The sequence below is a fragment of the Thalia democratica genome, chromosome 4 (genome assembly GCF_965202585.1).
Source record: "Thalia democratica chromosome 4, ktThaDemo2.hap1.1, whole genome shotgun sequence".
NCBI classification, from domain to species: domain Eukaryota; kingdom Metazoa; phylum Chordata; class Thaliacea; order Salpida; family Salpidae; genus Thalia; species Thalia democratica.
In genome coordinates, this window is record NC_139168.1 from 81,035,377 (window position 1) to 81,052,254 (window position 16,878).

The 16,878-nt window shown below is 25.0% G+C and overlaps 1 protein-coding gene across 4 annotated transcripts in view; it reads right to left on the bottom strand.

Annotated features, from left to right (window-relative positions):
- LOC145833957 (uncharacterized) overlaps positions 1-16,878 on the bottom strand; it is a 71,613-nt gene that overhangs the window by 2,995 nt on the left and 51,740 nt on the right. The window contains exons 12-21 of one of the 4 annotated variants that reach the window (XM_082941238.1): positions 13,231-13,418; positions 11,943-12,083; positions 10,272-10,763; positions 9,517-9,565; positions 6,247-6,342; positions 5,763-5,924; positions 3,893-4,070; positions 3,490-3,675; positions 1,700-1,784; positions 1,194-1,373 (exon numbers count right to left, since the gene is read on the bottom strand). In XM_082941238.1, coding sequence (XP_082797364.1) covers positions 1,194-1,373; positions 1,700-1,784; positions 3,490-3,675; positions 3,893-4,070; positions 5,763-5,924; positions 6,247-6,342; positions 9,517-9,565; positions 10,272-10,763; positions 11,943-12,083; positions 13,231-13,418 — 1,757 coding nt within the window. Of the gene's footprint in view, positions 1-1,193; positions 1,374-1,699; positions 1,788-3,489; positions 3,676-3,892; positions 4,071-5,762; positions 5,925-6,246; positions 6,343-9,516; positions 9,566-10,271; positions 10,764-11,942; positions 12,084-13,230; positions 13,419-16,878 lie in introns of all 4 variants that reach the window. The other 3 variants (XM_082941237.1, XM_082941240.1, XM_082941241.1) reach the window with 3 other exon arrangements.

Here is a 16,878-nt window from a genome sequence, read left to right on the forward strand (position 1 = left end):
AGCTGGGTAAACTTGTTGGATTAAATAAACACAAAGACAGCTAAGTGACTCAAATACTAGTTTAAATGATTCAAAGTTATAAAGAAACAAGTTATTTCGATTGTACTTGAAAAAAGGTCAATTGTAGGACAATGCGAATCATCGAAACTCGAGTAGCTTGTTTTATAATAAATATCAAGAAGGGGGTTTAAATATTATTTAGGTCAAATTTTATGTGGGTGAACAATTTTGATGAGTTTGATTATTTGGGTGGCCATGTTTATGACTCAATTGTTTTTCATTTGTAATCTTGTTGTTAAGCCTCTTAAAAGTTTATGTTCTCACAAATAATTGCTTTGGTCAGAAAGTATTAAGTACTTTGAAGGGTTTAGTGTCCGTACATTTATACTCACGTTTTTTAAGTGCTTAAACGATTATAATACGATTACTATGCAGAGAATGTCCAACTTGTATAATCTCAAGCGAAACAAATCTATACGGGTCATTTAATATGCCGATTTACATTGAATTATTTGCTTATTCATATAGTTTTGACGAATCAAACTAGTTTTAACAATGATTTACTGCTGAACTTGTTTCAATTAAGTGATTAAGCTAAACTAGTTTTCATTCTTCTAAAATACACCATTTAAAACTTAAAAAAAATAGATTTTAAACTAAGTTATGATAAAAGCCCTTAATACTTTACTTTTTATTAATTTAAATATAATGTTAATAAATATAAATTTTCAGAAATAACGTTTAAAAAAATTTCCAATTACAAAAACTCCTTTTTACCTTCATAATCCGCATCAGTTTGCACACGACTTTAAGATTTTCAAGTGATATTAATACATAATTATATAATACTTTAACTGAATTTTACCTTCATAATCCGCATCAGTTTACACACAACTTTTTTCCTTTACACTAATAAATATATAATATGTACTTTAATTAAAGTTTACCTTCATAATCCTCATCAATTTGTACACAACTTTTTTTTTAGTTATGTTAATAAATTAACAAAAAAAAAATAAATATATATATATATACATGTTAGTTTATTTTAATTACAAAAACTCCCATTTACCTTCATAATCCGCATCAATTTGCACACGACTTTTTTTCTTAGTTATGTTAATAAATAAATTAATAAAAATATGTATATATATATATGTTAATTTATTTTAATTACAAAAACTCCTGTTTACCTTCATAATCCGCATCAATTTGCACACGACTTTCTCCCTTTCCTGTTTACTCGATTGCGTAAGTATCAGTGTCCTGCACCACATGCTGATGTCGTTGAAGCTGTCGATGAAGTGGACCATGTGGGGGTATTTCTCCTCATCTTTCGTCTCATCCATGACGTATTGCAGCATCTCCGGGATCTGTGACGTAATAAAAGAGTTTACACGACGTAATATAATTGTTTTATGGTGCAATGGTAATCAAGTTTGAAATGTCTGACTGTCATGTACCGAAGCGCTTTTTAAGAATCCGTTAAAGCGATGATTATGACGTAATAGTTATTTTTTATTTGGGTGTATTAGTACTAACGTTTTAGGCTCGGTAAAAAATTATTATTGATTCATATTTTACGATATAATTCCATTCTTGAATAGTTTTTCTAATGTCAACTATGTTGTTATGAAACTTATCTAGCATTTAAAAACTTTATATATACTTTTTGTTGTTATATTTTTAATAAACAAACCTCAACTTTATGGAAAGCCTGTGAATCGATATAAGTCATTTGATCTGCTATTTTTTCACTGGCAAAATCGAATATTGTTGTTTCTCTGCTGAAAATCGTATTTTTATTAACAAATATTCATTTATTGCATGTGTAGTTACAAGTATTTAGTTTTTATGAGTTAATAAATTTACTTTAAGTAAATAAAATCTGGTTTTAAAAACTTTTTAAATTAGATTAGTTTTCTTTGTTGTACAAAGTTTAACCTACAAACTACTTATCTAGTTACTTTTATCATTGTATACTAATATGTGTCATACAAATTTTAATACAAGTTCATTCTAAATAAGTCGTTTGAATGTAATATCTAATATGACGTAATAAAATCATGACTTTAGTGTGCAAATTATGTTTCAATATTTCGCGTGATCTATTGAAATAATCTCTATTTTTATTGACTTATACGCTATTAAAATAAAATAGTACTAATATAACTTGGTAATGTTTAAATATGTAAGTATAATAAATTTAGACCGTGTTGAAACTTTTAACATTGCAACAATTTTGGTTATCTTAGACACAGTTTCTATAGTGTGGTTATCAATAAATAAAAAATAGTAAACTTTTCAATATTTTAATATAAAAAGCTATGTAACTAGATTGCATCATTTAAAAAGTCTTGTGCTTAAATAACTTAATTTCCAAATTTAGTTGTATACTGGAAAATAATTTACAAGTTTTTTTTTGCGTTAATATTACCCAAGTATTATTTTTTACAATAGCATAAGGTAGCAATTGTATGATAAAGTTCAAGGTTATTTATAATTACTCAACTAATAAGATTAAGCTTACTAATGATATTCTAGGTTATTTTAATTTGAACTCTTGAAACAATGTGCCTTTGTAAAAAAATAATAATTGCTATGACTACATGTCTAATAAGATCTATTTTGTAAAATTAAATTAAATTAAATAAGAACTCTTAAAACAATGTGTCTTTGTAAAAAATAATAATTACTACGACTACATGTCTAACTAAGATCTATTTTGTAAGATTTAATTAAATCAAACAAGAAAAACATCTCTTTAAGTTTAATTTAGTATCAGTTAATCTTAGTTACTAACTTTCTTTAGTAAAAACGGTTTCATTTGATTATTATTTTGTTTTTCAACTGTATAAATAGAAACAAATAAGAAATATAGAAATAAGATATAGAAGACTTTAAAGATTTTAAGTACAATTGTCGAAATTAAATACTTTAACAAACTTAGTAATACAGATTTAAACAGTGGAATGTTTACAACTAGTTGAAGAAAAATACTGAATTTTGGTTAATTAGGTGGATTTAAAACATGTATATTTGCAGTAATTAGATTATATTGCTAGCCATAAACACTTAAGTGGTCTAAATTATTATAAAAATATTACAGTGGTTTATTAAAAGTACGATAAAATAAAAAAAAACTGAGTTTATCTTAGAGTTTTATGTATAAAATGCATAAATATTTTAATTTACACCAAGTTTTTTATAAACTGTAAGAAAAATAAGGTGGGAAATACTTTAAAGGTCTGACAATTGGTAATTAAATTTATCATTTTTTAATCATTGAAGATTTATATTTACTATTTTAATAACTAAAACATTAGTTTAAGCTTTAAACATTATAAAAAAATACTTAAACTAATTTGTTTAAAAAGACTAAGTTGTTGATTTTAAATATAGTAAGTAACTTGTACAAAAATGTGTGAAAGTAAATATAGATCAATACTGTTGTTATAGTTTAAAAATTTAAACTTTTATTTAACTTACTTATTATTTTCTTGATTGTTGTTTTGGTCACTCTTAGCTTTTTCGTGATGAGTTTTTCTTTTGTGTTCGTGCTTTCCGATTATTTTTTCTCTCAAAAGTTTCGCAAAATGCAACTCTTTTTTAACCATCATATTTTTAACGAGGTCGATTAACTTGCCTAATATTTCATCTGTTATTTCCATTAGACTGTAGCAAAATTAAGATGTTAATTTTTTATGTTAAAACACATTAAAAACATATTAAATTGTTTTCTCGCAAAATTTTTAAAGTACTTTTTTTAGAAAAACATAAATTCAAATTTTTTTAAGTAAAGTTAACTACACTGAAATAAATTATCCTTTAAAAGCTATTAGCTTATACATAACATATAAATAATATTTTTTTATACAATTATAATAATAACCTCAAATCATCCACAAGTCTAAGTATTACAAAGAAAGCGTTATGTGCAATTTTCTTGTTACTATCCACTGAATTGTCTTCACTGAATGTTTTGTGTCTGTACAAAAGTTTGTCTAATAGTTCCATCGGTGATATGAATGTTCTGTAAGTAGTCAGAAAGCATTCGTGATATCTGAAATCTGTTGAAAAGGATTCATTTTAAAACAACAAAAACTAAACTATTTATGAATAACAATAGTTACATATGTTTTTAAAGTTAAAGTAATAAATTATGCTTTTGGCTTATCTTCAAAAATCATAACTAGTTAAATCAAGATGTCAAAATTTTGAATTTTATTTTTTGGTAATAAATTATACTAGAAAATTAAAATTAACAAGAAAAGAGGATCTAAGATAAACACGCATTTTTACTTAGAAAATGAAACTACTAATTTTGCTTATTTGTACATAATAATTGGCCAAAATTAAAAAAAAAAAAAACTGTTTTCCTATCTTTCCATGTTTAATCTTAAACATCCGGACCATTTATAGAAAGAACTAAAATATTTTTAAAATAATTTTTTTATTTAAAGTCTATAATAGGTTTTATGCCATTATAGTCGTATTGGTAACTAAATTTAATGTTTTTGTATTAATCAATGACAATAATGATAAGTATATATTTTATACCTTGAAAATTTAGAAAAATGTAATTTTTAAGCAATCATTAAGTTTTAAGTACCGAAGATAAACATGTATAATTTTAGGTAATTTATGTGTAAACTAATACTTTTAATTTAATTTTTAATGAGTTACACCTTTTTATATGTTTTCAAACTTTTTAGTACCATTCACAAACAAATTGAGTTATACTTTTAAAATAATAAAGATTTTAATAAAACTATTTTATAAACATTAAAATAATGATTAGAAATTAATACTTAAAGAATAATATTTCAGCTATTTGTATCTACCAGTTACAGTTATATTAAGTTTAAATGTTTTTCTTAGAATTTTCAAAATATATGTGTTAGCAAACACTAAAAACAAAAAAGCTGAGTTCATAATACTTTAAAGTTAATTATAAAATAAAAACATTTTTACATGAAAAAAAAATTGTATCTAACATGTAACTAATAAAAATTATTTGTATAAACATATTTTATCTTGCATTTATATATTCTTTAATTAAATTGTAGTCATCAATCAAAATTTAATAAATTTAAACTCAACAAAAATCATGTCAAAAAGTTTTATTGGGTATGTTTGTGTTAAATTTAATTTAATTATAAATTTTGAGGAGATGAATTTAATACAAACATGAAAATTAAAATATTAGTTGATCACGATTGACAAGGGTTGTATTTAATATAGTCGTGTAACAAAGTTATTAAATATTTTTTTTTGGGTATTTCGTTTATAAGTTAGTTTAAACTCAAAATTTTCTCAAGGAATAATATTTTTCAGGGATCATAAGTCAGGTTTAAGAATTACAATTGGGGATTAACATGGACTTTGTAATTAATATAAAATATTTTTTTGTTAACATTTTGCTAGATGAAAAGTTATGTTTAAAAAAAATAGTTATCTAAAGAGATTGGTACATAAAAATTGTAAACTATAATTTTTTTTTTGTGCCTGGGTAGAAAAGTAGTATTAAAGCGTCTACACATCTGAATATGATCTCATAGTTTTTAATAAATAAAAAAACATATGTAAATATAAAAATTTAATTTAACTTTTTTTTCTGGTTGTAAAAACACATATGTAAATAAAACAAATTTAAGTTTTTTTTTCTTTTAGCCTGGATTGCAAATATTATTAGCGCATCCAAAGATCTAGCAATTATTTCATATATAAAAAATGTTTTCAAAAAATAATTAAATATTAACTTTTTTTCTTCTGAGCCTGGGTAGCAAACACAATCAACGCATCAACACATCCAGCAATTACTTCGTCATTTTTCTCGTCGCCAATTGCGCCCCTAGTGAGGAACTTTTGCACGTCTTTCTTGTTCATAAGATCGCCAGGATCATCTGGGGGTAGTTTGACTCCTGAGAATTGAAAATGTTATTTGAAATTGTTTAGAACTTGAAAATTTTTAACAGGTAAAAATATACTCTTATGGAATGGAAAAAAAGTCTTTGTAAAATGTCTAGAAACCGAATGTGTTTGATTGTTCAAAATATAAACTAAAATGGTACAAACATTTTGTACTTCTATTTTATTTCATTTTTAGTATTGCAATTTAGATACACTTATATTATGCTTTTTCCAGAAGTTAAACTAACAATTTTTGTAGATCTTTCGTCAGCTCTTAACTTTAACACTAAATAAAATTTATTTAAAAATGTCAATTAATAAATTTTAACTTACCAAGTTTAGTTTCTGTTTCATCATCAGTAATTTCGTCACTAATTTTCTTCGCTTCAATAATTTTGTCTGAAGAATTCGATTTTTCACTATTATTACCTAAACAAATTACAAAGTTAATTAATACTTATCAAAAATATTAATCTAAATAAAAGTATTTTAATAAATAATTGACTTATGAAACATAAATTATAAAAAAAATTAACTAATACATGATCAAAGTTTTGTTTCCAACCTAAATAGAATCATTTTAAACTTAAAAAATAAAATTGAAAGATGATAGTAAGTACATAACTTACAAAATGTACGATTGTTTAAATATTTTTTAATATTTTCCGTTAAGTTTAATAGGTCAATAAATTTTTCTCCTTGACTAAATTAAATATTATTTAGTTGTGTATATTTATTTACTTCCATAGTAAACAAACTTTTACGAGTTTTTTATTAACAATTTTACTAAAAACATTTGTACAATATGCATAAAAATTTCAAGATATATATTAGATATTATGGTTTATTAATTTAAATGCTGGTTAAATTGGTTTTAATTTGTACCGTCCTTAAAAAAAAGTTTTAAAAACTAGTAAAGGATTAAATTGAAAGCCCTATAACTCTATTCAGGATAAAGTAGTAAAACTAATTTACTAACTCAGCATAAAAATTAAATTAAACTACAATTTTCTGAATGGGTTAATCAATTACTTTATCAACTGAACAGAAAAAGTAATTTAAATTAAATTAAGTTGGAAGACATAGTAAATAAAAGTAGTTGCAGCTTTTACCAAAGGGGAGTCGAAATAGTAAATAATTTAATGGAAATTTTCAGCGAACGTTAGCGAATTTTAAATATTTATGAAAATAAAATAGAAAAAAACTTACTATACTTACTAAAATTACTGAGTCTGTTTTAGTTTAAAAGAAGTTTTTTTTTTGTAAAGAGTTTCAAGTTTGTTTTCTAAATTAACTGTTTTGGACTTGGAAAGTTTTAAGAACAAGTTGCATATTTTTTTCAAACCTTAATACTTTATATAAAAATTAACAAACTGTACCCTTTGTCAATTGATGATATTTAATCTATATTTTCTACCTAAATATCGTTCCAAATAAAGTTTGAATATTTGAACTAGTTTAAAACTAATTTGATTTTTTTCGTTTTTAAAACGTTTCAATTAAATAAACTTTCTACACGTAAACAAATGTATAAAATTGTTAAAACATTTATTTATACACGTTCGGGTTTTAAATATTAATAACAAAATAAGACACTGTTTACAAACAGAAAAATAAATGAATAATTTATCATGGTTAAGAAAAGCAACAAAATAAGTGAGTGAAATGTCAGTAAAATTATTTTTATTTCGAACGTTGAAATAGTTTCTTATTTATTTTTTTTTCGTCTATATTGGAAGTAGATTTATTTTTTTAGTTTTAATTTTGTTTGATGTACTGTAAAAAACTAATTTTACTGCTTTAATAAAAAAAAATAATCAGGTACTTATTAAGGGCATAGGGGGGGGGGTAAACACCCTTTTTTGGTTTTCGATCTTATTTTATATAGTTTTTACTAAGCTACAAGATGCTTTTTACAGATTTAAAAAATTTAAAATAATTTTTGAGATATATCCGGTCAAAGTCGGAGTCAACAATAGGTTCCTTATGGGAGGCGCAAACTAAAACGGCAAAAATAGACTATTTTACTAAAAATCTATCTTCTCCTACGTTTTTTGAGATAACTACCTCAAACTTTCAGGAAATGTTTCTTGATATATTTAGAAAATTCTGTCAGAAGGAATTTTGAAAAAATTAAAAAATAAAAATTTTATATAAAAAATAAACAAAAAAAAAACAGTTTTTTTTTTGTTTTTTTGTTATAATTTTTTTTTTTTTAATTTTTTTAAATTCTGTTGCGACAGAATTTTCTAAATACTGCAAGGAACATTTCCTGAAAATTTGAGGTAGTTATCTCAAAAAAAGTAGGAGGAGATAGATTTTTAGTAATTTCTAGTTATTTGCCGTTTTAGTTTGCGCCTCCCATAAGGATCCTATTGTTGCCTCCGACTTTGACCGGCTATATCTCAAAAATTATTTTGAATTTTTTAAATTTGTAAAAAGCATCTTGTAGCTTAGTAAAAACTATATAAAATAAGATCGAAAACCAAAAAAGGGTGTTTACCCCCCCTATGCCCACCTTAATACAAAAAGAATGGTGTCAAAATTGCTCAAAATAATAATTCAGACAAGTAAAAATATATATGTTTTTGCTGAAGTTTTTAAATTTGACTTTAATATTTTTTCATATAAATTCATAAACAAATTTTCTGGTAAACATCACAAAAAACTCGTAAAACTTGTTTACTATAGAATTCCAATAAACTTGAAATTTTTCGAGGAGAAAAATTTTATTGACCTAATAAACTTTATAATAAACATTGCAAAACACATTCAAAAATATGTCTGCAATTGGCTTTATATTTCTAAATATAATGACTTTTTCTCAGAAAACTAGAAAAAATATATACGTTACTTTATAATAAATTAAATGACAGAACTATTATGTTTTTTAAATAAAAAGTAAATTATAAATAAATAGGAAACCAATAACAAGAATAAAAACTTGACTTTCTACTAAATTTTGTAAAAGTAATAATGTATTTTTAAACAACTACATAAGTTGTTCATAATAAATAAATTGATGTATAAAAAGTTGAGTATCTACCAAAATGTAACCCTATCTAAAACAAGTTTTATAAATAAGACCATTGTTATTGAAACATTACAAATTTACAAACGTTTTTTTATGTTTTAGTTTTTACATAACTATTCCTAGAAAAATAAAGTTAGACATAAAGACTTGACTCTCTATTGCAAATGAGCACTTTAAAATAAGTTTAGACCAGTTTAAATAATGTGTTTATGAATAAAACTGTAGTCAATGAAATATATTACAGTACAGTTATCTTTTTTGATGTAATACATGATTATTTTTAAAGAATTAATACCCGACATAAAGACTAAACTTTTTACTACATAATATGCCCTCCAAAACAAGTTTAGACCAGTTTAAATACTATTTTTATGAATAAAGCTATTGTTAGTGAAATTACCTAATACTTTAATCTTGTACACCACTTAAATCTATTGATAAATTAAAATTTACAAAATTTAAAGTGTTTTTCGTTCTTTTATATATATACAAGAAATTAGGTTTAGTAAAAGTTATTAATATTTTAGTATTATACAGTCAATAAAAAAATATATATTGAAAAAACTAACTTTTTATAGATACAGCATTTTGTCTTGTAAGCATATTAAGGCTTCCATCCTAAATAAATAAAATAGTCTAAAAAAAATTGTTAAACTAAATATTTAAATACTGTTATTTATTTAAGTTCTATTTTTACTTTATGTATGAATAAATTGCTTTATACAAGACTAATTTCAAAAAGATTTAAAGTAAGATCATTAAAAACTTTAAAGTTTCAAATCACCATTTTCTAAAACAAACTAGTGTTTTGTTTTACTTTACATTTATTGTTCAACCAAAATCAAAATAATAAAATTGTAAATAATGATTTTGTGAAACAAAATGTGAAAACAAAAAACATAAACTTTTTACAACACTTAACAAACATGCTAATAAAATAAAAATGCATGAAATGATAGTGACTTTGAACTATTTTGTGTTTGAAAACTAAATAATATTTATAAAACTACTGCACCAGGATTGAGCTAACTAAAAATTTTACTGAATAAGTAAACATTTTTAACTAAGTTTTTCTTTATAAGTACACAAGTTAAATTTCAGTTTAACTCGTTTTTTAAACAACTTTTCAGTCAAATCTTATCTGAGTTAAGTTTGACAACGTCTTTTTACTACATTTTTTAAGCTATTTGTTAAGAATTAATTTTTTTTTTGATTCAATTTTAAACACCACAATTTGTGAGTATTTATTTTAATCTTAACTTCCAGCTTTATTCTTTTACAATCCTACGGTGCAGTAATTTCACGTAAAACCCTGAAAACTCACTTTTTTCCCATTCGTCGCAACTCCGCCGTTTTCCTTCAAATTTTCGCAACTTTTCGGGGCTTCCCCGTTTTTTTCGACTTTCTCAAAACTCTCCTCGCTTTTCAAACTGGAGCTGCGTCCGCTTTTCACAGGCAACGGGGGAGGGCTGCACAGGGGCGATATCGAGCTGGGGGAGTTCCCAGAGTAGTGACGAACCCTGATTACGGGCACCGACGCGTGGTGGCGGTAGAGAGCCGGCGGGGAGAAGCTCCGGTGCTTCGATTGGTTCATCGCGTAGTTGCTTGGCAACGTTCGTCTCTTGGGGACAATTTGAGGTTTTATTTGGGGGGTTTTTTCTTCGTAGTTTTCGGGGATTTCCGCAACCGGCGGGAACTGGAAGAAGTTGCCGTGGTAACCGTGGTGATGCATTGAAGGGGAGTTTGTTGCCATGGGTGAGTGGTTTTGGAGGGTTTTTGGGGGGAGGAGTGGCGAAAGCAGCGGCGTCTCTCCGGACTGTGTGTGACGTCATAATGATAAAAATGATTGTGACGTAATAAATGAAAATAACAAAAAAAAAAGTGTTGTAATGATAGTGACGTAACAGAAGCTATTTTTGCAGCAAAGCAAATTGGTGACGCCATTTCCGCTTTGAAAGCAGAAAAAATTTATGTAAGCTCAAGCAAGTGATGTTTTGTAGTTTTATAAAAATATATTTATTTATATTTTTAGTTAACTTGTGTAAGTTTATATATTTTTTGGTAAATAATTTAATTAAAAAAAATTATAAACTGTTTACTACTTTATACTTTTTTACTTATCATTTTGTAACTATTGTGTAACTTTTAAAGTAGTTTTAACAGTTGAAAGTATGATATTTTTTTCTTATAATTACAAATGTTTTCATTTTAAACGTTTCAGTTTTGACCGATCACAATAACTTTTCAAGGCCAAATAAAAACTTTTATTTTTCATAGATTTTGTCTCAACATAAGCGCTCAAAGTTTCAAAATTTTATCTTTGGTGCATGAAATTTTTAAACTTTGTTGTAATCCCGTTAAAATTTTTATCTTAATTAAGATCTAAAAGCAGATAACATTATTTGTTTCATCAAAAACAAATATTTTTATCTCCTTTCTAACTATCTTTGAAGTTTATCTTGTAAAAGGTCGAGTAAGTTTGTTTTTCAAACAAGATAAAAAAAGAAAACAGGAAAAAACAAATTTGTTTTGAAGTAATTGATTATTAATCTTTGTTAAAAAAGCTGTTTGTTTCTTATTTATTGTTACAGTAATCAAATATGAAACAGTTTAAAGCTATATCAAAAAGGGGTATTAATTGTAACCGGTAAAGGATTACATGTTGATTTGTATTTTATTATCTTATTTTGGTTTTGATGGCTTAATGGTTTAAAATGACAATAATTCAAATATGAAAAATGTATTTGAACAAAACTAATTTCTTTTCTACTTATTTTTATAAGTGAAGTTAGTAAAGTAACCTAGGGTATATCCTAACTAATGAGTTCAAGAAAAAAACTTATATGATATTTTTGTCGATGTCTTAATTTTTACAAACATAAATTCACAAAAACAAAACCGTACAAAATTCATGCCAAAAAACTACATACATTTTTTTTATACAATTTCAACAAAAAAAAAACATTTTTTTACAAATTTTCCGCCAAAAACTCACCAGCTTCTTCTGCTTCGGAGGCAGCTTCGGAGGAGGGATGTTTTGCGGCGACAACTGCGGAGTCAGTATGTGCGGAGGATGGTCTTGGGTGCGATCTATGGACTCGGAACTCCTCATTAAATGGAGTGAGGGTTTGAGCGCCTGCATGTCATGCAAGATTAGTAAAAAGCAGGTTAAAGGGTAATTACCAAGAGTGAAAAAATTCACAAAACTCCGGAAATTTATTTCTTCATTTAAGAGTTTATTGATATTGAAATTAAATATGGTTAAAAAAAAACTAAATATTTGTAAGTTTAATATATAAGTGTTTTAAGACTTTACTTAAATTTTTCATAAACAAATTAGTAAGAAGCTCTTTTTATTAGAGGGTAATTATTGTGTGCAAAATTTTTAATTACTGTTTAACTTTGAATAATTTTATTAAAGCACATTTAAGCCTGCACTTAATTTGGTTTGTGAATTTTTAAAGAACTAAATAAGTTAACGTATATTTTAAAGAAATCTTTTTGAAAAAAAAATAATAAGCGTGTTTGAATACCGGATGTATTAAAAAAAGCGTAAATACTTAAACTTAGCTTAAGAAGGTTAAAAAGCTGAACTTATCTTAAAAATGGAGAAGGTTAACAGAGTTTAATTTTTAAACTTTAGATATAAGCAAACATTAAATTAAACATTTCCCTAGATTTATAGCAATATAAATTTTTAAATTATTTAAAAATTCAAGTTAAAAGTTTGTAGTTCAAAGTTATTTTAAATACACACATTTTTAAAACTGAGGTCAAACTAAAAGTCTGGCTTTTGTCACTAATAAACTTTTAAAACTTGTTTTTTCTTGAAATACACAAACAAAAAAGTTTTTTATCAAAGCAAGCTAAAAGTAATTTTCAATTATAAAAATTAACTTTACAAAGCAAAAGCTTTAAAGCAAATTAAAAAGTGCATAAGTTTAAGTTGTTTAAATAAAAAAACAAAACAACTTCAATTAGTTTCTAAACTAGATTATAAATAAAAAACATCCCTAATAAATACTATCTTAACTACGGTTGAGAAAAAAAATCAAGTTATATAAACTACTAAAAAACTAAAAACCATTTATACCAAACATTGCAAATAAACCATTTAGATGGGGGTACTCTACACCAAATACAATATTTATCTAAACCATTTACAAAACATATAAACAAACCATTGAAAAAAACTCAAGTAAACTATAAAAAATCCAAAACCATTTATTCCAATCATTTCAAATAAACCATTTATTCCAAACGTTTCAAATAAACCATTTTACCTTGGGCGGGGGTGGGGGAGGGACTCTGTTCATCGGTGTGTGGCAACCATCGACCATTTGCACATTGACCATTTGATTGTCCATCATTTGGTTGTAACCGTTCTGGTACCGTTTGCTGGTCTCCCTCAGAATCGCTTCTATCGGTGGAGGTTGGTTGTTGTAGTGGAATAATCCCATGTAGGCGTCGACTAAAAAGAAAATAATAATTTAGCAATATTAATTATGTATAATTACTTATTTTTATATATTAATTTTACGTTGATCTTGTAGTGGAATAAATTAATGTTTGTATCGACTCGTTAAGGAAACTAATGTTTGCAAAATAAATGTTGAATACGTTTCTATGTACCGGAACAAAGTAACCCCTTTCAAAGTTGTAACCAATTGTTAGGAAGAAACTTTTTTGTATTTAGAACTTTTTTTTATGCTTGGATAATTAAATCATTGCCGAAAGAATTATGTATGTTGATGCAGTACTTAATCTTAATAGTTGTAAAAGATAGACTTTTGTATATTTATAGGACTGCTAATGTTTGAAAATTTACATATTTTGTAGAGATTTAAAGTAATTATATTAGTGTTAAATACAGCGAAGTAAAATAAATTAGCAGGTAATAAAATTTTTGAAAAAAAATCAACTGAAAATGGAATGAAATCAACAGTAAATTTAAAGGAACTACCAAAGAAACTTTTACTTTGATCAATCATCCACTTAATTATACAAAAAAGTTTTATTATGCAATAAAAAATTGATATATGTATTCTGCTACCAAAAAAGGAATAAATTTCAACAGTTTCCGAGAAAAACGAAACAGAAATAACATCTTTATTTATAGTTAGCTCATACATTTGAATAATAGATGAGGCAATTAAAAACACATGTTGCTACTAGAGGCAGACAATAAAAAACCGTTTTATTTTCGGCTAATATGACATTTGTTTAATGAAAAACCGATAAATCAAATTATTTAGCGCCAATAAGACACACGACTTGATTTAGCTGTCTGAAAAAAATTATTTAAAGTATTTAAAGCTTCTATTGCCTTTAAATATGTTGTTTTCTTTTCAAGGAGCTTAATTTTAATATGTTTAACTAAAACTAAAACATAATAATTTCAAAATAATATTCTTACGTTTACATATGTACAAATTTGTTCACTTTTTATCTTATGAGTAATATTATATAACAAAAAATTTACCAAATTGTAGGTTTTTAAATTTTGCTTTTTTTTTTGAACTAAAATATTTTTTAGTAACACAATGTTAAGAAAGTAATTTAAAATTAAGATAAATATATGCCTAAATTTAATAAAACATTCAAGTAAGCTAGAGAAATATATACTTTTTACTAAACACGTCATGTTATATGAGCAACTGAAAAACTGTATCAAGGAAGTTTTGTAATCTTTCTTAAAATAAAATAGTCAACTTTTTTACTTCATTTTTCAAAATTTACGTTTTGATTCAAAAATTCAGTGGTTAATACACAACAAGTTTGTAAGGATTATGGGATTTGAAGATGTATAAAAGCTTTGATATATGAATAAAACACTTATGGAAGTTTTATCTACTTAAATAAAATGCGTCATAAAGTTATCCTTTAGTCCAATATATTAAAGCACACAACAGCTGCTGTGTACAATAGAATAAAAAAGAAAATTATAAGTTGTGGATTGCTTAGTACAAAAAATGTATTTAGTTTAAGAGATATTTATTTACTACGGCCGAATGTGTCATAAAGAATAAATTTGTTTTAGGTTCTAGTGACTAAGTATACACTCGGAGAAATTGTCATTAAATAAGCCAATAAAAGAATAAAAAAATATGAATAAATTATGTAGTTATTGACAATTTCTTTTTAGAGTTAAAAAGTACTAAAGTTGGTTTTTAAAAAGAGTTTTAATATATTTTAAGGATTCCTACTTGCATACTACACATGAAAATATAATAATATAATTTTATAATAAACCTATATGTATTTAAAAAAGTTATTTATCACATATTTATGAATAAACTGATTTAAGGACAATAACTGGACTACTATTGAATGGAGTTCATCTGTATTATTTTTATTAAGTCACGCAGAAATATAACCCTACACAATTACTCAAAAATATTTCAAGTTTTCGTATTTAAAAAATATTTATGGAAGTACTATAGTAAAATAATTTAACATCAATTAAAGATTTACTTATATAAGCTATTTACCAAGTATGTTTAAATAATCTGTTTCTAAATATAATAATTGAACTGTTACTGAATGGAGTTTATCCCTTTTATTTTACTAAGCCACACAGAGATATAACCCAACATAATTACTCACTCTATTCAACAGGTAGTTATAATGAAACATCTGGTCTACTTCAGTATTTTGACATTTGTATTCAATACAATGGCATATGAAAACTGTGGGCGTATTTGTTCAAGTATTATTTTAACATATGCTATCATACATGTGTTTGTAAAATAAATGCTGCAATTAAGCGATTGCAGAATATTGCAGGTATATTTTTTGAGTTATTATGTGTTTCAGTTATTCATTAAACTTAAATTTTTATTATCATATTTAAGTTTATTTTACCATATGGCTTATTATTTTTGCTTTTATATGTGTAAATTTACCATTGAAACTACAGGTTTCACTACTTTTATATTGTAACTTTTTTTACACTTTTTAGAGTAACATTTAATAAAATAAGTGCAATAGAAAACTTCTAAAGTCTATCTAAAGTACGAATGATTTAAATAAGAAATACTTTTTAGATATATATGTGCTGCATTTAAATATTGCAGAGTTTTTGCAGGTTAATTATGATTGGCAATTATTATGTCTTTTTTGACCCTTAATTTAGTTGTAAGTTATTGATGAGGTATACTATTAAAAGTAATTAAATTAACGACCACCTATAGTTTGTTTTCTATTTTTAGCTTTATTAAACGAAATGATAATAGAAATTGACCACTTAACTTTGTTTGTTAGAACTCCGTTTAATTAGAATTAAGTAAAAACAACTTTTGTGAACTTTTTATCAATGATAAGGAACACCTTCTGTAATGTAACTTAAACTTTTATAACCTTAATATAATTAACTTGATGTTTTCTACTTGTTGAAAATAAATAACCTTGAATGGTTAACATTTACCTTTATTGTGAAATATTCTAAACAAAGTTTTCAAATATAACTAGTAGGAGGTAACCAGACAAAATCTTAAGTTAACTAAAGTTTATTAAACTCATCACAAAACTTAATTAGCTTGAAAAGGTAGACCTCTGACTGTTAGGCTATATTAGATTAAAACTTAAGTTTAGTAAAACTAATTTTAAATATATATAGAGTAATTAAATTGACTTTTAAATTAGTATAACCTTTAGAGTCAGGTAGTTGAAGGTATTTTCTGGAAGGATTTGTATTCAATTAAAACTTAATTAAATAAAGTAGGAAAACTTTAATTCATACAATAGACCACCTGTATGAAACACTTAATTAGATTAAATAGGAATAAATCTTAATATAATAAATTTCAAGTATTTTATTTTAAAGTTTTTTACTTAAATATAATAAATCACTCTAAAAAGTATATGCAGTAATAATGCAATGTCATAAATTGGCAATTATAAACTTGGAGAGTTTTATATCTCAGTTGACC